The sequence below is a fragment of the Vombatus ursinus genome, unplaced genomic scaffold (assembly GCF_900497805.2).
Source record: "Vombatus ursinus unplaced genomic scaffold, bare-nosed wombat genome assembly UNPS02014781.1, whole genome shotgun sequence".
NCBI lineage: Eukaryota > Metazoa > Chordata > Mammalia > Diprotodontia > Vombatidae > Vombatus > Vombatus ursinus.
In genome coordinates this window covers 18,332,641-18,357,698 of record NW_020954559.1, presented here as the reverse complement: position 1 = coordinate 18,357,698, position 25,058 = coordinate 18,332,641, and the positions used below count along the sequence as shown (strand labels likewise).

The 25,058-nt window shown below is 35.5% G+C and overlaps 1 protein-coding gene across 1 annotated transcript in view; it reads left to right on the top strand.

Moving 5' to 3' along the window:
• The first annotated feature begins 411 nt into the window (after window positions 1–411).
• LOC114046100 (high affinity choline transporter 1) overlaps window positions 412–25,058 on the top strand; it is a 38,345-nt gene continuing 13,698 nt past the window's right edge. Inside the window, exons 1-4 of the mRNA XM_027866353.1 lie at window positions 412–589; window positions 6,925–7,038; window positions 9,113–9,268; window positions 18,275–18,423. Of these exons, the coding sequence (XP_027722154.1) occupies window positions 412–589; window positions 6,925–7,038; window positions 9,113–9,268; window positions 18,275–18,423 (597 nt within the window). The remainder of the gene's footprint in view (window positions 590–6,924; window positions 7,039–9,112; window positions 9,269–18,274; window positions 18,424–25,058) is intronic.

Sequence of the window (25,058 nt, the reverse complement as noted above, 5' to 3'; positions counted from 1 at the left end):
TTCTCACAAACTTGGTGAGTTGATGTAAGATTCTTTGTTTCTTTCTCTTTGAAAGGCCACTAAACACCATCAATCAAAGCTATTTATAAGAAGTATGTCCAACTTAATTTTCTGTGTAAAAAATCTTACTTGGTTTAAAAAAAAAGCACCTAGCTTATAATTATATCCAATGACATTTAGTAATGGTTTTAGGTTTTAGGTTGTTCTCAATATAATGCTTTTTTAAGCCACGCAGACTATCAAATTCATCACCATCTGGTATGCACATAGCTTCTACTCAGTTAATAGTGTATTACATGTAGTTACTATTAGATTAATTATATTGATGAATTACAAGTCTTATTGTATTTTTCCTTAGAATCCTTAATGAAATAGCCAACCTGGGAGACAAATCAAGATCTCTAGCTGAAGATGGCTTTCCATGTGGAAGGATTGATAGCCATCATTGTGTTCTATCTTCTGATATTGATGGTGGGGATATGGGCTGCTTGGAAAACCAAGAACAGTGGCAGTTCAGAAGAACGCAGTGAAGCGATTATAGTTGGTGGCAGAGATATAGGTTTGCTAGTTGGTGGATTTACCATGACTGGTAGGTGCCAAGATTTTACCTTTCATCTTACTGGCTTCCTTTGAAGAAAAATTGTGTCGATGCTTTGTGGCTTATATAATGATAAATCCGCAGACCTTGATCTTCAACTTCATGTACTCATTGATTTGAAGGAAGCCTTCTCTGTTGCTAAACTAGTAAAATTCTAATAGTCTAGCTAACTATATAAAAGTTTTTAAAAATCAAAATGTTTTAAAGCCTAAGAGCCATAAAATTTTATAGCAAAATTGACTTAGTAAATTTCTTAGGAGAATATCAATGAATAAATACATAGACTGAAATGTGTCTCAATCAGGGTTGGCTTTAGTTGATGAAATGGAAACAATGTGAAAGCAAAGAGATGGATGAAAAGTCTAAATCAGTCCTGGCTGTCAAAATTAAGATGAGTAGAGCATGTAATCTCCAGTAATAAAGAGGAAACTAATCAGGGCTTTGTTATACTAGGAGATACCAGGATAATACTGTTTTTACTAAAATCTTAAATGATAAAAGTCAATGAATATTACTGATTGATTTGTCATTTTTTAAAAAATCTAAGCAGATAAAATCAAGAGCAAAATTTTCCATTGGATTGAAATCTTAATTTATAACCAATATTCCTGTACTAAAATTTTATTTACTAAAAAAAAATGAAAATTGAATGTTAGCAATATAATGCTGTAATGCAAGATCACTGAAGACATATATTGCTAATAAAAAAGAGGAGAAGAAACAATAGGGAGTGCCCTAGGAGAAACTCGACTGTCATCATTCTCTCTTCTCCATCAATTCATTGTGTTCTACAGTATTGTCCAGCTTTTCCTCCTTTTCACCAGAATATCATTTCAGGAGAGAAATGAAAGTAAAGTGAAAAAAAGCATGTGCATATGTCAGTATTTTATACTGACATATGTCAGTATTTTATACACAAATGTTCACTAATTACTAATGACTAAAAGAATTATGTTTTCAGCACCTCAAAGTCTATAGTATATTAATGTCGTTTTAAATTATTACAATACCCCTTGCATTGACAGTCTTTTCTGCTTTCTCCCAGTGCCAACTGAAAAATAGCAGCTCCGAAATTCTAATAGTTGAGCCCTGAAATTCCATTAACAATATGTGTTTCTGCATAGCACAGTTATGTTGCCAGAACTGAGTTGGTGAAAAATATTTCTGCATCTTGAATGTATGACTTTGCCTAGCTTAAGTATAAAATATTCTGGAATGATTTATTGGATACAATAATTCATCTTTCAGAAATTTATATAGCCAGCATACTACAAGTGTCTGAGATAGGGTTAAAGCACTAGGACAACTCCCTTCATAGATCTATAAACATTACTGGGGATAAAAAGGGTTGGGTGTGGATTAAGCACCTGCTGATCTGCTATGTCCATTACAGAATGCCTCTCAATTTGTTCTTGTTCAATTTTTTTCCCAAGGTGTGTGCCAAGTTACTAAAATATATTGGAAATATTTAGTTTCTAATCATTTTATTAAAAGTATCAAGAACTATATCTCTTTTAGGAGACCTGTTTTTCTCATAGCATAAATAGTCAATGATTTTATTGCATTTTATCCTAAATTTGTAATTAAATTTGCTAAATAATTATACAACTGTTTGATCATCCTGCATCTATTCTATGGGGAAGATAACTATCCTTTTAAAAAACAAAAGGTAAAAAACAATTCTTTCTCCCCCCCAACCTCTCACACTCATTGTTTACAGTCACATAAGGAACTTTTTATCTTTTTTGTTTGTTTTTGTTTTTTTTTTCTTTAACAATGTAATTCATTATTTACTTATTTTAACAGTCTTTTCTTTTTAGGTTTTGAATCCCAAATTCTCTCCCTACCCCACTCACTGAGAAGGCAAGCAATATAACATCAATTATACATGTGAAATCATACAAAATATATTTCTACATTAGTTGTATTTTTTTAAAGCAAAAAAAAGTAAAAATTATACTTCACTTTGCACTTAGTTCATCAGTTCTCTCTCTGGAAGTGGATAGCATTTTTTCATCATGAGTATAAAGAACTTTCAATAGAAAAATATTTTTATTGCTTGATCAAAAGGTCTAAAATGAAGAATTTTGTCTAATCAAAATGCTAACTAAATTAAAATGATACAATTATAAGTTATAGTCAGTCTCACAGTAATTTACCTTTTAGTCTAAACAAAAGACCACCATGATGAAAAATTGTGTTTGTGTGACCAAACATTGCTGGTACAGCTGTCAGCCTCAGTGGTTAACAACCTTGCCAGGAAGAAATGGCTACAGGTTTTGTATCTGTAAGAATACACTATTCTATGATTTGGGATTAAACCCTGATAGAAGGCTGTTATTTAATGAAAGCCTCTCTAAACTGTTTAAGACTTAAATACATAACTTGAAACTGTAACAAGGTTAGAAGTGAAGAAGAAAAATATTACTTATTATTTATTATTTAATAACCCAGAAAAAAAAGGTTTAGGGTCAAGATGGAACACAGGGAGGATGGGTGACATAGTACTCTATATCAAATAACTCATTTCAAATGTTCTCATTTTATACAAAAATCTTTAGTATTTAATACCACTTAGGAATATATTTTCCAATTGTTTTTACCTTTTTAAAATAACACAAACTAGAGACATTTCATCTCATTAAATTTTGTTTCGAGTTTCTCTAATAGCAGCAGGATCATAATAATAATGGTAACAATTACAGCTAATATAGATAGGTGTGTACATACACAAAGCAAATTTTGTAAACCTTACAACACTAATACAAATACATATGTGTATATCATGTATGTATATATATATGATTTATGTATATATTGTGTATATATACACATACATATATATGTATATACATATATGGTATCTCATGTTGCTCATTATTTAGCAGGCTGGCATAGGTGACAATAAAAGCTGCTAAATGGTACAGGGTGATCTATAGCACTGGGGCTGGAGTCAGGAAGACCAGAGTTCAAATCTGGCCTCAGATACTTAGCAGCTATGTGAGTCTAGGTAAGTTACAACATGTTTGCCTCAGTCTCTTCATCTGTAAAAATGAGCTGGAGAAAGAAATGGAAAACCTCTCCAGTAACCTTGCCAAGAAAACCCCAAATGGGGTCACAAAGAGGGGGGAACAAATGAAGACTGAACAATGAACAGCATAGGTGACAGTAGCAACTAAAGCTAATTGGTCTTTGCTGAAAAAAAGGAGATAGTGTAGCCATGTCTTTTAATTAAAGGATGCGTTCATTACAGTCAAATTATAAACTCAACCTGCTAATACCAAATGAAAATTAGGGTGATAGACTTGTGTAGACTGTTTTGAGGAAATATCATGAGCTTCAGAGATTTTAAGAGAGCAGAAAATTGAAAGATAAAATAAAAAGCTCTTCCACTGGTCAGATTTACTGAAAGACCTGTGATGTCTTTTTTAATGCATTGTAGTCACAATTTTAACGCATTGTAGTCACAAATGAACATGGGAATTAAGAACAAAAACATAAACAAGAATATGGAGAATCAGGAGCAGCTAGGTGGTGCAGTGGATACAGCACTGTCCCTAGAGTCAGAAGGACCTGAGTTTAAATCTGGCCTCAGAAACATGACACTTACTAGCTGTGTGTTCCTGGGAAAGTCACTTAACCCCATTGCCTAGACAAAAAAAAATTATGGAGAATCTCATGGTAAGAGGTAATGTACATAAAGGAAACTTTGCAACCTTTAAAGCACTATATAAATATATCTACATATGTGTGTACATATATTTCATATATATATAAATGTGTGTGTGTGTATGTCACTTGTAATTATTACCATTATTATCATTGTGACCCAATATGCTATTTATTCTGGGCCTTTATATTGGATCTGTTACCAGGCAATTACTACTACTTGAACTTGAAGGTCCTTCCCATGACTCACTGGACCTAATACCTGGTTATCATTCTTGTCCATATGTGTCCAACTCTTTGTGACCCCATTTGGGGTTTTCTTGGCAAAAATATTAGAGTAGTTTTCCATTTCCATCTCCAGCTCATTTTACAGATGAGGAACTGAGGCAAACAGAGTTAAGTGATTTGGCCACATAAGTGTCTGAGACTCAATTTGAACTTAGGTAGATGAGTCTTCCTGAATCATCTGGCCTGGCACCTAGTAGGTGATACATAGTAGGTGTTTAATAAATGTCTATTGACTGACTGGTTTTAATAGTGATGCCTCATTCCCCCTCATTAACATTCCTTTTCTTATCATCCTCCTTTCTATTGACGGAACTGAATTTTATTTTATCTTTGACTCCTATAGCTTAACACAGTGCCTGGCACATGGATACTTAATAAAAGTTTATTGAGTGAATGAATATTTACTCATATATGTAACCCGTTTTTATGTTGTTTGATGTTAATCTAATTTGTTGTTTCATTCTTATGGTGTAATTTAATTGAGTCTTTTCCGAAATAACTGTTTCATCTCAACATCTTTCCTGGCATCAGATATGCTTCAGGTGGCCCCAGCCTGCCTTTGCCAGCAAGCTAATTCAGTGCTATTGCACTACGGAAACATTTGATTTAAGAACAGGCACAATCATTGTCTAGGGAAAAGGAATATTTCTCACTTCTTGTTGCTCATGGAAAAACAGTCTAAAAACAAACAAACAAAATCCTTAGTTTAGAAGTTTTAATTGTCATATAGTGATGATGATGATGATGATGATGATATTTGCAAAGCACCTACTATATGTCAGATACTGTGCTAAGCACATTTTACAAATATTATCTCATTTGATTCTCACTACAACCCTGTGAGGTGGGTATTATTATCAACCCCATTTTATGATTAAGAAACTGAAGCAAACAGAAGTTAAGTGACTTGCCCAAGGTCACGCACCTAGAAAATGTCTAGGGCTAGATTTGATCTTGGTCTTTGTAATTCCAACACTCTATCCACTATATCACCTAGATTTCTTGTTCATATTTCACAGCACAAGTACCATACTGAGCATAGTTCATTCATTTGCTCATCAAGTATTTATTAAACTATCAAGTACAACATGCTATTTGGAGGCAAAAGAGATAAAGCCATAAATAAGATAAAGACTTTGCCCTTAAGGAACTTACAATCCAGTAGAAGGAGATAAGACACATACCCAGATACATAGGGTGCAAATTAAAATATAAATATAAAATGCAATGGGAACAGATTAGGAGAGGTTAGTATGATATAAAGAGTCCTGTTTGGATTTGGAGTCAGGTGGTTTAGGTTCATATAATGATTTTGGTATTTATTGTCTCAGCGACCTCAACTACCTTTGGAATTTCTCTGCCTCAGTCTGTATAAGATGAGGGAGTTGACCTAGGTGGTTAGAAGTTTTGTTTTGTTTTTTTTCCAGCTCTAATTGTATGATCCTCTGATGTAAAACTGTTTTACAGTTAGGTGTGGGAGGGAATCAGGGGTAGCATAATAAGGGAGGTGGAACTGATTAATTGTTAGGCTGTCAATAGGCAGTGATTGGGAAGGAGGGCATTACAGGCATATGATCTTGCTTGAGTAAAGTTTGGAGCCAGGTTCAATTCAATTCAGTTAACAGACATTAAATGTTTACTAGGTACTAGAGCTACAAAGACAAAGGCCAAGAAGTCCTTGTCCTTAGGGAGCTTGTATTTTCTTCTCTCCTGGCATAAAGGCAACTGTTCTATTGAAAAATTTAGGATTATCATCAATAAATATTCCATGCACAATTGCATCCTGTACACAAAAAGTGCAGGGTTCCAACAGAGCAGAAGTTTGCATTCTAAAATAGACAACATTGGCATTATAAGCACCAGGAGAGGAGGGTTGTTTCCATTTTTACAATTTGTATCCCCAATACTTAGCAAAGTATCTGGCACATAGTAGGTGCTTAATACACATTTGTCGATAAGTTGCTTGATTGACGCAACCCTGTGAATCCAACATACAAACAGCCATACTGCAACCATCCCCACTTCAGAATAATCATGAATAGCAAGGAGAGAGCAAACATGTAAACTGGAGGAGATTGTAGGGAAATGGAATCATAACACTACAGATTTAGAGCTAGAGGAAACTTTAGAAGTCAACTAACTCAATTTCCTCCTTTTACAAATGACAAAACTAACATTGACATGAATATAGCCAGACATCCACCTTTATAAGGACATTTTTAAAAGATGTTGGGAAGGATTGCTTAGTATATTGTAGATCATATTTTTTCCTGCATCATATAATGAATAAAAATAATGATGGCCACTTAAAAGGCTAAGTGATTGTGTAGAAATATAACTTGATTTCCTATTGTTTCATTCTTTTTCAGCCACCTGGGTTGGAGGAGGTTACATAAATGGGACAGCTGAGGCAGTTTATGTACCAGGTTACGGTTTGGCTTGGGCACAAGCACCAATTGGATACTCACTTAGCCTGGTTTTAGGTAAGAAAAAAAGCTGGAACACAGTGACTAACTAGATGCAGGTGGATCAATGATCTTAGTGTGGGCAAGCTCTCTGCTGAGAAAGTTTGAAATCCTACTATATTTCATTGTGCATAATTCTCATGCATGCCTTTCCATACATCCTCCATAAGAAGCACTGGATGAGCTAGACTCCTTCCTCTGGCTTTTTGAATTTTAAAAGTCACAATCTAGTATCTCAACTCTCCATCTGTAGTCTGTCCTTGCTTTGTGATTAGTCTATCTCACGTCTTGGATGATGTCTTGCATACTTTTTCTGACACAAGTAGTCATTGGTGGCATGCGTCAGCCTATTTATTGCCTCCATGAGTCTTTCCATTAGCTTTTAAGTTAACAACCAGTAATTTTGCATCATGATTCACCAGCATGTAGTGACGTACAAAGCTATTGTTATGGAAAAGTGGATTTTCTGGCACTTCCACAATTGCTTCATCATTTCCCTCAGTGTACCCAAACTTGAATCTCCCCCTCCTATTAAATGGGGGGCCCAAATTATTATTCTGCTGCTGTATCTATTAAACATTTTATATTGTCACTATGCATATATATATGTATACACACACACACACACACACACACAGAGAAAAAGAGGAAGGAAGATGAAAACGGAAGGAGAGAGGTAAAGGTAAGGAGGAAAGGAGGAGAAAGAAGAGGGAGAGATAGACAGAATCAGAGCTAGAGACACACAGAAACAGAAATTAAGTCACTCAATATTCCATCCATTAAGTTACATGCCACAATCTGGAAAAAAAATGTTGGTGCATTTTGTTTTGTCGGTATAGATGTATAAGAAAATGTCTTTTAATTGTTATGTATTCCACTCTGAAAGTGTTGTAAATAATAATCTTTGCATAAATCTATGCCTTTTTCTTTCTCTGTATGCATTGGGGATTTTTGTGTGATTACATTGGTAAAGGGAATTCTTAATGATAAAACTCCCTCTACCAATGCATATCTGCTATTATTCTGAACTAATAGTTCAAGAGAGTTGTCTGGGGCATGGAGACATTGAATAACTTAACCATACTCACAGTCAGTATTTGACAAAGGTACAATTTGCATTCAAATCCTCTAGACCCCAAGGCTGACTCTCTAAGCACCACTTTTTATTTATATAGGGAATATAATAGACACTATAGAAATATTTAAGTGAAATACTTATGAAAAAAACTTACACAGATGTACAAGCTGCACAGTATTAATGCATGGACAATTTGATCATTTGATAACAGAATGTCTCAAAGAATTTCTTTTAAGATAAGGACAAGTAGAATGCTAAGGATTCAATGAGTTTTATCTCTTATTTTACTTCTTTCAATGATAGTCTGCCTATAGGTCATTAGTATTTTTACTATTAGAATTATCATCATCTTCAAATGTGCATGAATTTTGCATACAATTAGCATTGAATCTGAACAAGAGACCACATAAATGGAAAATAAGAATGAAAGAAGATAATACCAAGGAATAAAAAAACTACAACTATTCTGAATGTGTAGTCTCAGAGATTTGCCCAAGGCCTTGAGTTGACCATATTAGTCATAGCCTGGGTGAGATCTGCATTCACATCCTTCTGAAGACTTGACTCAGACTAGAGCTTCTACCAGGACTTTGCACTCATACCAAATTCCTAAATAATATCTTGAAAATGCAAATACTATATATAGAGTTTTGGAAGACTTAAGATAATGCCACAATAGGGACTTCTGTGTTATTATAGTGGGAAGATCTTTTATAGCTTTTATTTTTCCATTGCTAAATTCTTCAGATTCAACTTCATGCAGAAACTATTTTAGACTTTGATTTCTCCTCTATCTCTTTTCTGTGCTTTTAGATTTCACTGTAGGAGGGAACCTTCATTTTTTTCTAATTGTTCCTCTATCCCCCAATTTTATGGCTTTCCCAGAAAATATTGGAGTCCTTTAGGAAAATATTATACTTCACACAGATGTAAAAAATTATAACATACATTATGGAAGATAATAATTGCATAATAAATTTTTAAAATTTTATGTTTCTTCTGTTTTGGTTTTAGGTGGTCTGTTTTTTGCAAAACCCATGCGTTCCAAAGGGTATGTGACAATGTTAGATCCATTTCAGCAACTCTATGGGAAGCGCATGGGTGGACTCATCTTTATTCCTGCCCTAATGGGGGAAATGTTCTGGGCTGCAGCTATTTTCTCTGCCTTGGGTAAGGAACCTAAAGAATAATTTCTACTATTTACTATACTGGTGACTCTGGACATAGATCATTTAACCTTCTTAAGCCTTGGCTGTTTTTTTTTTTATCTTCTGTATGATACAGATATTTCTTTTCCCATCTTTCCCTAAAAAATTATTGTGAAAATAAATGTGATCATTTGTATTCAGTATCTGAGGTCCTCAATCAGAGGTACAACCAGAAGCATAGTTGGGGCAAGACAATCAGAAACTTTACCCCACAGTGCTGAGCCCTTGAACTTATTCATTATCACAGAAACAATTTTGCTTAACATTTAGTTAACAAGACAAATTAATTAAAGTAGGAAACCACAAACAGCTTACTCCACCTATCTGCCTCACCCCAAGTGATCTCTTGGTCATTTCAACATTCCCACTATGCCCTTTTTGTGCTCTTTGTCTCCCTCACTGCTCTCTCCCCCATGCTCCAAAATGAATTTGTTTAATAAGTTGGCTTGACAGAGTTTCTAGTTGCCTGCCCTAGGCACAAAAAATTATAGATATAGCACTAGGCAATAAATAGAATAAAAATATTGTCATTTGTGGAGCTTTTAACTTATAAATTCCATTTCCTTTCATTCAAAAGACAAACCTTGCTACTGTAAATTCCAATAGAAGATAAGCTAGGAATGATGTATATTTTTTGTCTTTGTTTTCCAAGCACTGAACAATTCTTTGCACATAATAGTTGCTTAATGAATGTTTATTGAATTGAATTACATTGAATTGAAATGTTGACAGTACTTTGCAGGAAAGTTCAGTAAAAAACAGCAACCACAATGAGAAACCAACCAATCCAGGAAATCTTTCAAGGAATTGAGGAATTTCAATATCAATCTAATGAATTATAAGTAGAAACCATTTTTAAAATGGATTATAGCATCGACATGCCACCAGTTCATGTCAATAATTGTTTACACACACACATACACACACACACACACACACACACACACACACACACGAAAGAACCAGCATTAGGGGAAATGACATTATAATAGTTATTGTGAAATAATATCAAACATGGAAACATTATATAGGAATATCTCTAAGTTGTTCAGAATGAGCTCTCCTAGCTTCTCTACAATATTAACTGCTGTGTAGGTTCCTATTGGGCAGGTTTCTTGGTCCTTAAGGAATTATCTGTTGATAAGAAACTCAGTAACTGTGGCATGATAACTCTCAATTACCTCTTAACTACTTTCTTTGATATCTAAATTGCTGCCAGCAAATTACTAAAATTCTCAGAAGAATATGCTTTACTGGTCCAATGGTCCTTGTGCCATGTTTATGAATCATTGCACTATATAGATGGGACCTTGAGATACTATCTGGTCTTTTAGGCAAGGGAAATACTGATTTTCTCCTTCTCTCCCTCTCCCTCTTTCTCTCTCTCTCTCTCTCTCTCTGTCTCTCTGTCTCTCTCTCTCTCTCTCTCTCTGTCTCTCTGTCTCTCTCTCTGTCTCTCTGTCTCTCTCTCTCTCTCTCTCTCTCTCTCTCTCTCTCTCTCTCTCTCTCTCTCCCTCTCTCTCTCTCTCTCTCTCTCCCTCTCTCTCTCTCTCTCTCTCTCTCTCTCTCTCTCTCTCTCTCTCTCCCTCTCTAATTCTTGGGGTTGGTTCATTAACACATCAACATCATCGCAAATTATCAGCAACATGTTAGGGTTAGTTCATTAACATAGTGTTTGAAATGATGTTCTACTGGTATTACTGTGTATGTCTGGTGCTTATCTGAGGCTTACAGACTACAGGAAGTTAACAGGACCAAGGGATTCTTACATTAAGACCTAGGTGGCTTCCTCTGATTTAGCATATAGTCTCAGGATGTGGTCATAGTTATCTAGGAAGATAGTTTTCAGTGGCTCCTATGTTCCTCTAATTTATGAGGCAGTTTGTAAGTAATTATTGTGCTCCCTTAATTTATAGGACAGTCTATAAGTGGCTTCTAGGTTCCTCTTTGCAATTTTACTTCCTAGTGTTGTTCTGTTACACAAGCTACTTACAAGCTTACATGCTATACTAATTGGAAGGGAGTGGTATTCAGAGTAATCAGAAGAAGATAGAATGTTAACACAAAGTGAGATTCAAAACTAAGTCAGTCAACTAGCATTTCTTAAGTTCTTACTATGTGCCAGGCACTATGCTAAGTGCTGGGGATACAAAGAAAGGCAAAAGAGTAGCTGCTTTCATGGAGAATCCAATGGGGGAGATACAGCCATGTACAAACAAGATTAAATATGTTAGAAGGAGGGAGTCTCAGAAGGAAGGCAATAAGATTAAGGGAGACTAGGACTTGCAAAAGATGGGACTTTAGTTCAGACTTAAGGGGAGCCAGGGAAGCCAGGAGTCAGAGGTGAGGAGGAGGGAGAACATTCCAGGCAAGGAGAACAGCCAATGAAAATGCTCAGAGTTGGAGTATGCTGTGTGAGGACCAGCAAGAGGCCGGAGTCACTGGATGGCAGAGTACACATGAAGAGGTATAAAGTATAAAAAGACTGGAAAGGTAGGAGTGTGTGAAGTTGTGAAGGGCTTTAAAAGCCAGAGGGTTTTATATTTGATCCTGAGGTAATATGGAGCAACTGGAAGTTTATTGAATGGTGGGAGAGGGGGTGATATGGTCAGATCTGACTTTAGGAAGATCACTTTGACACCGAAGTATAGGATGAACTGCAGTAGGGAGAAACTTAAAGCAAGAAAGGAGACCAATCATCAGGATTTTGAAAAAGCCTAGGCATGAGGTAATAAGGTTTTCTTACTCCAAAGCCAAAGTTGTTTTGTTTTGTTTTGTTTTGTTTTGTTTTGTTTTTTCACAATACCATGAGAGCCTTTGAAATCTTTCTTCAAAGACTCATTCTAATACTTTTAATTTGCTGATGCTCATAAATGCTTTGTATACTTACAAGGAGGGTATGGAGCAGGAATGTGCTTGTAGACAAATGTTTAATAACTGGCTCTCAGGAAAAAAATATACTTTTTAAGTTTAATTTGACATACTAATACTTTCTTCATCATTTTCTTAAATCTAGACAATCAACAAAACAACAAATTAAGTCCTGATTTGTAGCTTTTTGTGATTGTAGAGGTATAAATACTCACACTGAAAATTTAACAATCAACTCTCCTCAGCCAAAATGGCTCAAAATGAGCTGACTCCAACATATGCCTGGTATGGAAGTAATAGGTACATAGATCTATGGCTAGAAGTAACCTGAGAAATCATCATGTCCAATATATCCCACTTAGACTTTCCTAGGCAGAAAAATATAAGGATAAAACATTGAGTCTTTTGTCAATGTGGTGTAACATAATGCTTTGAGTATTGGGCTTGATATCACAAAGAACTGGATTCAAATCCTGCTTCTGACACTTGTGAATTATGTGATCATGGACCAGTGAACTTCTTTGAGGGTTTGATGTTTCCATTTATAGAACGGGAATAAAAAAATGATAACATGTAGGACCTATCTCACATGTTTATTGGAAGGATCAAATGAGATGAGGTATATAAAGCACTCCTTGAAAATGTATTTATGATTTTTGCCTTTGGTACCACCACATTGGCCAATATTAAGCAGCAGGCCAGTAGGTTGGTTATGATTTTGTTCTCTTACAGTAACAGGAAGGGCCACAGAACCTCTCCCCTCACCCCCACCCCCATATACACCATGTTTTCTGGAAGCTGTAGAAATACCAGACCTGTTATCAGAGACAGACAGAGACAGAGGCAGAGAGGGAAAGAATGAGAGTCAGAGAAAAACAGAGAGAGAGAGACAGAGAGGGGGAGAAAAAGAGGGAGAGAGAGAGAGAGAGAGAGAGAGAGAGAGAGAGAGAGAGAGAGAGAGAGAGAGAGAATTTAAAAAAGGAAAGAAAGGAGCCTCAAATCTCTAAGGTACCTTAAGAAGCTGTGATGGCTGGTACTGCTGCTGCCTACCTATGCCGGGTAATGATGCTCAGCAAACACTACTGCTCCCACTTAGCAATGGAATTGTATGCAAAAGTGCAGTTCCTTTCTTGCCCTGCCTTCATTAGCTCAAGAGCAACAGGGAGCCTATTCACCATGATTTAATCATGAAACCCTTTAGGTTTCCAGAACAAACTGCCTGCTGAGGTGACAGGGAAGGAAGGAGTGGGCTGGAGAGCTTGGAGAAAATACGCAATGTTCACTCTTGCTGAATGAAGATCAATTTATTTGGCAAGACCTTGGAAGGGAGACAGCAGGATTAATTAGCTAATGCTTTAAAAGTACATTTTAAAAATATAAAGCACTATATCCATAGTCCGGGGATTATTGCAACATCTCAGCAATTTGATCTCTCAATAATTGAAGGAGAGAGTCACATGGAGTAGTAGAGAGTTGGCTTCAAAGCCAAGATACTCTGGATTCAAGTCCTGCCTTTACCGATAGTGGATGACTGACCCTGCACAAATCATTTAATCTATCTAGGTTCTAGATGCCTACCTGAAACAGTTTCCTCACCTGGGAGTTCAAAGTACCAACAAAATCACAGGTCCAGTCCTAATTTATAACTTAAAGAGCCATCGAAGCATCAACTTGATTGAAAGCTATGACTTTACATAACATTATTGTTATGGCTTAGTAGTTAGTATTAATAATTCACATTTCTGTAGCACTTTACAAAATATTATCCTCAGTATAACCCAGAGAGACATATAGATCGCAGGGTATATGGTATGTCCAGGGAGGACTAGCATGTCTGGTGTGAGGGCTTGCTGAGCCATTTTTCAAGGCTATTCATCTATCTTTGGTGTCCACCTGCCACTCAACTTTTACTTGTGGCTCCATGAAACTGTAGCATGTGCAGCAGCCATACCCCAGGAAAACCATCAGAGGGGCTAAACAAGGTTGAGGCTAATTGACAGGCCTCACACCTATAGGTGAGTTAGAGGGATGTCTACCCCAATCTACTACCTATTCTACTGAGCACAATTTTTTTCCCAGTTGCCATGAAGATAGCTGAAGCAGGTGCTATGAAATGCTTACAGCTTGGTCAGACATCGAAGACAGCAGGGTCATCCACTGCTCCCTGGGTCATTGCCCGTCATCCTGATTTTTGTCTTGTGACTAGACTTTGATGACTCTGGAGGAGAGAGTGAGGCAGACAACTTTGCACAACTCTGACTCACTTAGGTCTAATTCAGGCACTAGTCAAGACATCACCCTGAAATGTCCTCTTCAAAAATTAAGGATGACTTACTAGCTGTGTGACCCTAGGCAAGTCACTTGATTCCAATTGCCAAAAAAAAAAGGAAAAGAAAAAAAAGAAAAAAATTAAGATGAACAACAACTCATTTTACAGAAGAGGAAATGGAGGTTCAGAGAGATTGTCTGTTTTTCATAGTTGTGAAGCTGATAAATATCAGAGCTGACACTTGAATCTACCCATTCTGAACATAAGGCCAGTTCTTTTTCCTCTTTGCTAAGCTACTTCTGCAGTAGCTCAACTTTGTTTTATAAAATATGTTCACACGATGCCTATACAATAGTGACATGTCTAAGAATGATAAGATAATACAGTTGATAATAAAAACTCAGAAATAGCTCAGTGAACCAAAATACCAGTGAAATAGTGAATCATTGTTATCTCACTGTCTCACAATTAACCATTTACTATTTGCCACTACATGTACGAGAAATACTAAACAGATAGAAGTTTTCACCTTGATGCCCACAGCAGAAGATCATAAAATGAAAAGCTCTCCATCAGTGAAATTGTTCTATCAAGGTTTTTTCCAATAATAATGACAGTAAATAACATTTATATAGTACTTCAAAGCTTGCAAAACACTTTATAAATTTTATTTCATTTTATCTTCACAACAACCTAGAAGATGCTGTTATTATCCTCATTTTTATTAGTGGGAAATTGAGCTAGCAGTTTAGGGCAGGGTGACATAGATAATAACTGTCTGAGGCTAGATTTGAACTTCAATCATCCTGACTCTAGACCTAGCATTCTATTTACTATACAACCCCACTGCTTCTAAAGATTTACCTGGCTGACTTCTATAGCATCTCTGTATTTTTTTTAGATATGTAGACAAAAGTATAACCATGGGGGTACTGCAATTCCAACTGAGATCTCATGGTAGATTCACCTATGAATTGAGACATTCAAGACAAGTTGTGGATAATAAAGTCATCTTATAATTAAGGTGAAGAGGTAGGCTTTCTTGAAATATAGGGAAAACAAAATAGAATTAATTCCAAAAGGTCACGGTTAGATCTGAACTGGTCATTCTATAGAATCAACTTGGAAAAATAATTGAACAATTGTAAGGGAGATAGAGAATAAAGCAACAAAAATATATAATGAAGAAAACAGTCAGAAAACACAGTGAAAGCCTGAAGCATGTTATCAAACTGAAGAAATAAGAAAAATCAATCAACTAATTTCTTTTCCAATTTTTAAACTGAGGTTAATATTTCTTCCTGGTCATTTAGCCTTCTTTCGGATTTTCCAGCCTCCTTTCAGTTGAGGTATTCTCTTTAACCTGATACTCTGATGAACCCATGATTTAACTGGTTTGAGATCTCCCTTCAGGGGCAACTATGTGGCAGTGGCAGCTAGGTGGCACAGTGGATAGAGTGCCAGGCCTGGAGTCAGGAAGGCCTGAGTTCAAATCTGATCTCAGACACTTACTAGCTGTATGATAACCCTGGGCAAGCCACTTAACCTTGTTTGCCTCAGTTTCCTCATTTGTGAAATGAGCTGGAGAAGGAAATGGCAAACCACTCCAATATCTTTGCCAAGAAAACCCCAAATGGGGTCACGAAGAGTCAGATACCACTGCAATGACTGAACAACAGCAGCAGTCCCCTTCTCTGAGAGAGACAGATCTCAGATCCTCCCCTTGCTGCACAATTTTTGTCTGTTTTACCATGAATCCCCAATGAAGATGTGCTTACATTTACTAGTCAGCTGTAGGACAGTTCAAAACAAAGGTATTTAATGAAACACCACAGTTAAAAAAAAATAGCAATGGTATATCTCACACTCCTAAACTTGAGTCTTATTTTCCTTCAAATACATCAGTGGGAAGAATAAACATACACAGGGAGCACTCATGGGGAATCACAAACAAGGAAAGCATGTGGCTGGAGCACATGCCTAGAAAGGCAATTCATACTTCTCACTCTGTAGGGTGTTGATGTACTCTGGTGATGCCATCATATTGCTCTATCTGAACCAGCAGTGGGAGCTGTTTCCTGCTGGGCCTATACCTGAATATGGTGCAATGTCTCTGGTCTTTCCCATTGAATATTATGTTTCTGAAATTAACTCTGTCTTCTCTTCTCCTTCTCCTCCTCCTCCTCCTCCTTTTCCTTTTTCTCTTCTTTCTCCTTTTCTTTCTCCTTCTTTATCCCTAACTCTACCACTGGGCATGTGATACTATTGGTATCATTGTAACTGAGTGCTGCTCCCTGACTTATTGTTTTTTCATAGCAACTTATTCATCATTTCAGTTCTAGTCTAGAAGGTTGGTTGGACTAGGAATACTCTCCCCAGTAAATACAGGTTTCCATCTCTTTAGCCCTAACCAGAGGATACAAGCCACTATACCCAGGTAATGAAAGGCGGGTAGAGTATGCCACGCTGCTTATCTTTCTTTTAAACCTCATGTCCGAAGTTGAAATTACATATTTTGTCCTTGACAAATATGACTTAAGGTTAGAAATTTCTAACATCTTCTCTCACTTAATATGGAAATGAATTTGAACTAGAATAAAAGATAAGTGAAGAAAATAATGCCATTATATTCTGCCCACATGGATGGCATTTGTACTTTTGTTATTTATACCTGACACTAGTAAAACCTCTACCATTGGTGTTATGTTTTGATCAGCAAAAAGCTTTGCTGTCTCCATATGTACACGCAAAATCAGAGAGGAAAATAAATTCTTAAAAATTAACATGTTTACAGGACCAAACAAGAGTTTTTTGAATCATCTATTCATTTCAGTTATGTATGTCCTTGGTGTGAATATTTAGGTGTTAATTACATAATAAGAGGTAATTTTAAAAGAGTAATTGCATACCACATAAAAGTGCAAAATATCTCTTTTGCACGTTAATATTAACAATATTGCTGTTTAGTCATATAAAATGCAAATCCCTAGGAGACATAATTTCCAAAATATTTGTAACTGCTAGATGTCATAAAGGTAGAGAAAAGTATAATTGATTTCTAAAACTAGTCTAGATTCTTATTTTAAAGACTACTGAGAGCAACAAGCAGTATTTTTTTATCTGGCTTCAAGGTATGTTGAACACAATTACTAACTAGACAACCCAAATTAAAATAGTTACACATGCATTAAAATTATGTGAAAGGAAAATACAGTAACATTATTAATGGTTCCAAGAGTACTTCTATTTAAATGTCAGTAATAATAATAATAATAAATAGCATTGATATAGCACTTTAATATTTACAAAAGTACTTTGTATATGTTAATCATTTTATCTTTGTAGCAACTCCAGGAAGCAGACACTATTATTATCCCCATCTTACAGACAAGGAAACTGAGGCAGACAGGCTAAGTGATTTGTCCAGGCTCACATAGTTAGCAAGTCTCAATTCAGATATAGATATATAACTCCATCACTTGCAGAAAATAATTTTCCTCCAATATGATGAATTAGAAAGAACACTGAATTTAAAGTCAGAAGCCCTGGATTCTAATTCTCGCTCTACCTATTTACTATTTCTGTGACTTTGGACAAGTTACTTCCCTTTTTTGATCCTCAATCCCTCATCTGTAATGTGAAGTTGGACCAGATGACTAGATATTCTCTAAACTCTTTTTTTTAGGTTCTATGAAAATACCTCACATATCAAACTACACAGAAAATAAAATCTAATTGTCCTTTAAGCTTAACTCTTTTGACCATTCATGATCTTGAAAAGAAGTACAACTCATAACACTTCAATGATAGTATTTTCTTTTCATTTAGGTGCAACCATCAGTGTGATTATTGATATCAATATAAACATTTCAGTTATTGTTTCTGCCTTGATTGCAATTCTGTATACCCTGGTGGGTGGACTCTACTCAGTTGCATACACTGATGTCGTCCAACTCTTCTGCATCTTCTTGGGATTGGTGAGTTTGGTCAACTATTCTTCTAGTTTTAAAACAGTGATACTGTATGACAAGTCAACTAAAATCAGTTGATATGTATTTCCCATCATGTTGGCACATAGTTATTAACACAGTAGTTAATATTCCTACTTTCTTTAACCATGAAGTAGTCATTTTACAAAACAAAATTGAAACAAAGGTGTGAACTTAATTTGATACCCAAGAATTTCTTAGGCTTTTCAGAATTCTAATGCTTTTCAATTGTGTAATATCAAGTTGGAGAGATTATCTTTCCTTGATCCACCCTTAGGTGTGAAACATTCTTTGATCTTGGGAGATAGTTACTATCATCAAAATTTAAGAGAAATAATCTCCTGCTAACTTGTTTGGTTTTCTTAAGTAAGTACTCTAAATCCATGGTGCATTATTTCAGGTGACATCTTAAAACCATTGTGGGAATGAGTGCATGATTCGTTATATGTGAGTTGCTTAGGAAAGAAAAACTATATCATGTGAACACATGGTTATATTCTTCTCTTTTACTTGTATCTCTAACTATAAATATAAGACTTACCTCTCTGAGGAGTATAAATAAGATTCATTAATGCTTTTGAATGCCATTTGTTATTATTTTTAATACAAGTAGACCAGGTCTATAGGCAGATATGTTTTTCTGTCATTGAAATTTTCTGCTAATTACTTTCAAATTACTTTAGAGTATTAAAATTAAATGCTATGATTATGGTTTTAATAACAGTTCACAGGTAGGTGCCATGAGGGCACCAGGAATAAATAAACAAATAAGTAGACTCAAATACCACAGTAAGAGGTCAGACCCTAAGTTCAGCAATTTCCCCTAGTACATGTCACTACTTTGGATATGTGATCCCAACAACATGAATTATCCCACCAGGTGTAAAATTCACAACCCATCAATTCACATCTACTTCTGTGTGATTGTTGCCCATATCTTCCCAGGTGTAGTTCTCTGTGAATCTTATTCAGGGTCCTTTCTTCTCATATGACGATAGAGCTAGAGCTGGAAGGGACCTCAGAGGCCAATCCTTTCCCTTTACAAATGAGGAAACTGAGGTCCAAGGAGATTAAGTGAGTTTCTCAAGATCACATAGAGAGTATCAAAGGCAAAATTTGAACCTGGGTCCTCTTTCTACTGTTTCACATCTTTTTCCTTTTTTCTTCATCATCTTCTAAGCTTTTCATAGTGCTCTAGTGCTCAAACCAGGTATTTAGAAGGAAAAAGGAAAGGAACTGAAATTTAAATTAGTCTGACTCTAGGTATTTTAGGCTTGATGGAAGAATGTTGAAATTAATGACTAAAATCAATCTTGGAGCTTAGGTATGGACTTATTCATTTATTGTTATCCTTTAATTATTACACATAGGAATTACTAAGTTCTATGATGTCCTCTCTTCCATCACTATAGATTTTATTTTTATTATTGAGATTTTTGTTCAACAGGGTTTTATATTGGCCATGAGAAGCTTTAAATTATTCAAGTTCTCTTTTATTTATGTTTTTAATGGCAACAACAAATAAAGTCTCTTGAAAAATTAAGGCTTTCACCCACTACTAGAATGAACTCTCAAACCACAAAGAAGAAAATGCAGAGTTAAAAATTAATTTATCTTCCCAGAGGATGTCTGAAATGGACTTTGCTTGGTAATGCTATATGTCTAGCTTGGTACAGATAATGGATGACTGGCAATGTTTGTAAGAACATAGGAGCTTAGAACACGTAGCCATGTGATATCATAAAAATGGTAGGACAAAGAAATCTGAATTCAAATATTAGAAAATACCATTCAAATGACACAGGGTACTGCAATCAAATTGTATATATGAAAGTAAAATGCTAGAAAATGCTAATTAGCTAATCTGCAAATAATTGACTCCCTCAGTGAAGTCACTATACAATTATAGCAAGACAGTCATCTTCCCAAATTCAATAGTCTCCTACTTTAGAGATTGCTCAATTATTAAATTTATATTTCCTTCTTCTCAGGCTATAGCCATATTACATAAGGAGTAGTGGAGAAACAAGAAAAGTGGAAAGCTAGGAGATTATGAATAGAAACAATAATTTTGATTGAAGACCTCAGAGATGTAGTAACATTAAAGACCTACAGTGTGGCCATGTTTGTGGATGACTGATCTGGAACAGATATTGACATTGATGGAATTGAAGAAATGTGAAAACATTATTAGAAAAGCCTTTGACATGAATATGGAAGTCATGGAAGATAACTACCAGAGAGAAAAGACTCAACAAAGTGATCAAGTTATTGAGGAAGGAAAAAGGGTCAATAGATGGCTGTGACAAAGATGGAGAGAGTGTTCAGTCATAAAATAGCATCATAATAAAAAAAATCTCAGAGTTATAAAGTACCTAAGTCAGCATTTAACCCAACTTCTATCTGAAGAGGAATCTCCTGAAAGCTTTGTTAATCAATTAAGTTAATCCATCCTATGCAAGAAGACCTCAAGTGAGAGAAAAATCGGTCTTTTAATAATCATTTATTAAGCCCTTTTTAAGGAATTAGAGATACAAACACAAAAGTAAAACAGGTCTACCCCTCAAGGTGCTTATATTTTAATAGGGGAGAGATATATGCATGTATACAAAATGAATACAAGGGAATTTTAGGAGGGAGGGCACAAGTATCTGAAGAGATCAGGAAAGGCTTCAGGTAGCTTGCAGTGCTTGAGCTGAGCCTTCAAATAAACTAAGGATATTCAGAGATAGAGATGGACAGAGTCAGTGCAAAGGTATGGAGATGGGAAATAAATATGTGTGTTTATGTCTGTATATACACGTGTGTGTGCAGAATAAAAAAAGGTAATATGGCTGAATCATGGTGTATAGAAGGAAGTAATAAGGAGACTTGAAAGTTAGGAAAGGGCTAGTTTGTAAAACATTTTAAATACCAAATAAAGGAATTTGTTTTTGTTCCTAGAAGTAATAGGGAGCTGCTAGAGTTTACTGAGTAGCTGGTTGACAATTAGACTTCCACTTGATAAGAATGACTTTGGTGGCTGTGTAGAGGATGTAGTGGAATAAGGAGAGAGTCAAGATAGAGAGAACAAATAGAAAGGTATCGTAATAGTCCAGGTAAGAGGTGGTGAGAGCCTGAATTAAGATGACAGCTGTGCAAATGAAAAGAAGAGGACATATGTGAAAGATGATATGGAGATAGAAGATTTAGCAAATGATTGAACATTTGGAGTAAGAATGAGGAGACAAGAATGACATTGAGATTGCCAACCAAGGTGCCAGGGAGGACTTGGTACCCTTGATAGTAGTAAGGAAATTCAGAAGAGGTCGAAGTTTTGGAGAAAAGGTAACAAATTTTATTTTAGATATATTGAGTCTGAAATGCCTACAGAACATGTAGTTTATATGTCAAAAAGACATTTAAGGATATGGGATTGGAGGGCAGGATTAGGACTGGGGTTAGAAACAGAGACATGGAAGTTATCTACATACAGAGCTCCATAGGAGTTAATAAGGTTACCAAGCGAGAGAGCGTAAAGAGAAAAAGTAAGGGGTCCTATGACAGAGCTTTAGGAGATACTACAATTATTACATATTACATAGTGTATGTGCCACCAAAGGAGGCTGTGAAAGAGTAATCAGACTGCTAAGAAGGAACCCAGAAGAATGGATCACAAAAACCTTGAGAGGACAGAGTATCCTAAAAGAAATGACAGTCATTAATGTCAAATGTTGCACCGAAGTCAAAAAAGTTGAGGATGAAGTCATGGAAATGAAGTGTTCATTGGTAACTTTGGAGACAACAGTTTCAGTTTAAAGGATAAGGTCAGAAACCAGATTACGTTTAAGGTTAAGAAGAAAAGTGATGAAGTAGAGACAATGAATGTAGACAACTGTTTCAAGGAATTTGGCTTAGAAAGTTAAGAAAGAGATAAGATTTTAATTAATGGTAATAGTAAGATCTAATGAGAGTTTGTTTATGGATTAGAATAGCCTAAGAAGAAACATCTACCTCCTCAAATAGTCCATCCAAAATTTGAACAGCTCTAATTTTTAAGAAGCTTTTCCTTTTTTGTATTAAAATCTGCCTCTTTGCAACTCTATCCATTGCTCCTAGATCTTCATTCTGAAACTATGCAGAAGTCTAATGTATCTCCTAAGCATTTGAAATACTTGAAGATAACTACCATGACCACTGCATCTCTTCTCCATGTTATGTATTTCTTGTTATTGCAATCAGTTCTTTGGTTGAGACCCTTATGGAAAGACCTGCAATATGCTCACCAAGCTGCTCACCAAGCTGCTCACTCTATTCTCCTGCCCAGTCTTCAGTTTGTCAGTGTCCTTCCTATAATATGGTGCTCATTAATGAACACAATATTCCAGATGGTACCTGACCATAGTAGAGTGAGATTATCATCTCCACCTACCAAGAGATTACATATCTATTGATATTGTCTAATATTAACATTTTTAGCTTTCATTCCATATTTTTGACTCATAATTGATATGTAGTCCACTGAACTCTGATCTTTTTATTTCCACACAAACTCTTGTCTAGTCTTGACTTCCTCATCTGGTATTTATACAGTTAATCAAGTTTTCTTTTCCTCCTGTTTGCATTTGGACTTTTGAACATTAATGCCTTGTTAAAGGATTTGTGAATTGGTCCAGCTTGCTGGAAGATAATTTGGAACCATGTCCAAAAACTATCTAAATTGTACATACTTTGGCCTAGTAAACCACTACTGATCCCATACTTTAAAGAGCTCAAAGAGAAAGAGAAAAGATCTTTATGTACAAAACCATTTGTTGAAGACCTTTTTGTAATGGAAAAGACCTAGAAATTAAGAAGGTGCCCATCAATTGGGAAATGAATGAATAAATTATATATATATATATATATATATATAAAATGAAATATTATTGTGCCATAAAATAATGAAACAGACAATTTCATAAAAACTCTGGAAGGCATATATGAAATGATGCAGACTGAAGTGATAAAAACCAGAATGATTTGCACAATAACAACAACTATGTCAAGAAAAGCAACTTTGAAAGACTTAAAAAGTCTCATCAATATAACAATCAATAATGATTCCAAAATACCAGCGATAAAGCACATGTGACCCACTCCCTGACAGAACCTCAAGATATAGAATGAGACATAAGTTTTGGGACATGGACAAAGTGGAAATTTTTTTTCAGTTATGATGCATGTTTATTATGAGCATTTTGGATTTTTTCTTTCAATTTGGATTGGGAAATAGGAGGGAGAGAGAATGCAGGAATACCCCCCCCAAAATGAGAAGAGAACAGTAAGAAGATGAAAAGAAATCAGAGAGAAGCAGGGCAGCATTGAATGTTGCATATTGAATTCAATACCTACTTTCAAAGAAAAGTAAACTCTGCATAACAGTGATTCATAGCTTCATGTACAATCCTCTCCTTACGTTCTACAATGTATATGAAAGTGATCATTTTATTTGGTATTTGTAATTGCAGAAATTAAAGAAAGAAAGGAAAAGAGAAGCATTTGGTCCTTTCCACTTCATTGTTGAGACCTTTTTGGAACATAACTGGCGTCTAGTGTGCTAGCTAGCACTCCCAGGTTTATGTCCTCTTCTTCCAAATCAAAGATAAAAATGTTTAGTATCACATGGCCAAAGACTCCATTAGAAACTTCTTTCAAGGTTAATATTACTTAATTAATGACTGTTCTTTGAATGTAGTGAGTTTCAACCAGTTTCAAATCCACCTGTATGTACATATTGATCACATATCTACAAATAATATATGAGTAATGCACAGGACTCTCAAACATTTTGCTGATGTCTGTGTATTCTCTCTTTACAAAATTCTTGTGATCTATTGATATAGAACCCTTGTCAAAAAGAAAGAAAATGAAGTTAGTCTGGCATGTCCAGTTCTTGATGAGTTCTTGATGATGCTAGCTGTTAGTGAATAGTATTTACCTTTCTAAATGTTTATCAATAATAATATTCTGTAATTTTGCTAGGAACAAATTGCCTTGTCTATAGTTTGAAGACTCCACTTTCTTCCTTTGGGTGAAACTCAAGTCATTTTCCATTCTCTAGATCTAAAATAATTTTTTTATTCCCCAGAATTTCTCATTAATCCTTAATATTGATTAGCTATTCCATTAGCCAGGCATGTATTTTTTAAGGACTGATTACCTAGGATCATAAAGGTAAAGGTTTAGACCAGAAGGGACCTCAGGGATAAATTCACTGAGAATAGCTACATCCCAAGGTTACTTCACTTTCCTGAACCTCAGTTTCTTTAACTAAGAAATGACAGTATTGGACAAGATGGCCTTTGAAGTTCCTTCTATCAATAAAACTATGATAATATGATCCTATGTTCCTTACCATCTTCTTACAAGCTGAACATTAGTCGTTTTTGTAATCTTCCTTCCACCCCAATTATCTGTCAATATTTTTGACAGGTAAGATAAGAGTACAATAATAGTTAGGCCTTTCCTTCACCATGCTCACTAATTTCCCATCTACCTCCATGAATATCAAAAGTGGAGAGGTTGTTAGTTATGGCAACAAAACAATGGTCAGGAAGCATCATTGAGAGGCAGGGAGTATGCTCACATCTTTACCTTACCCA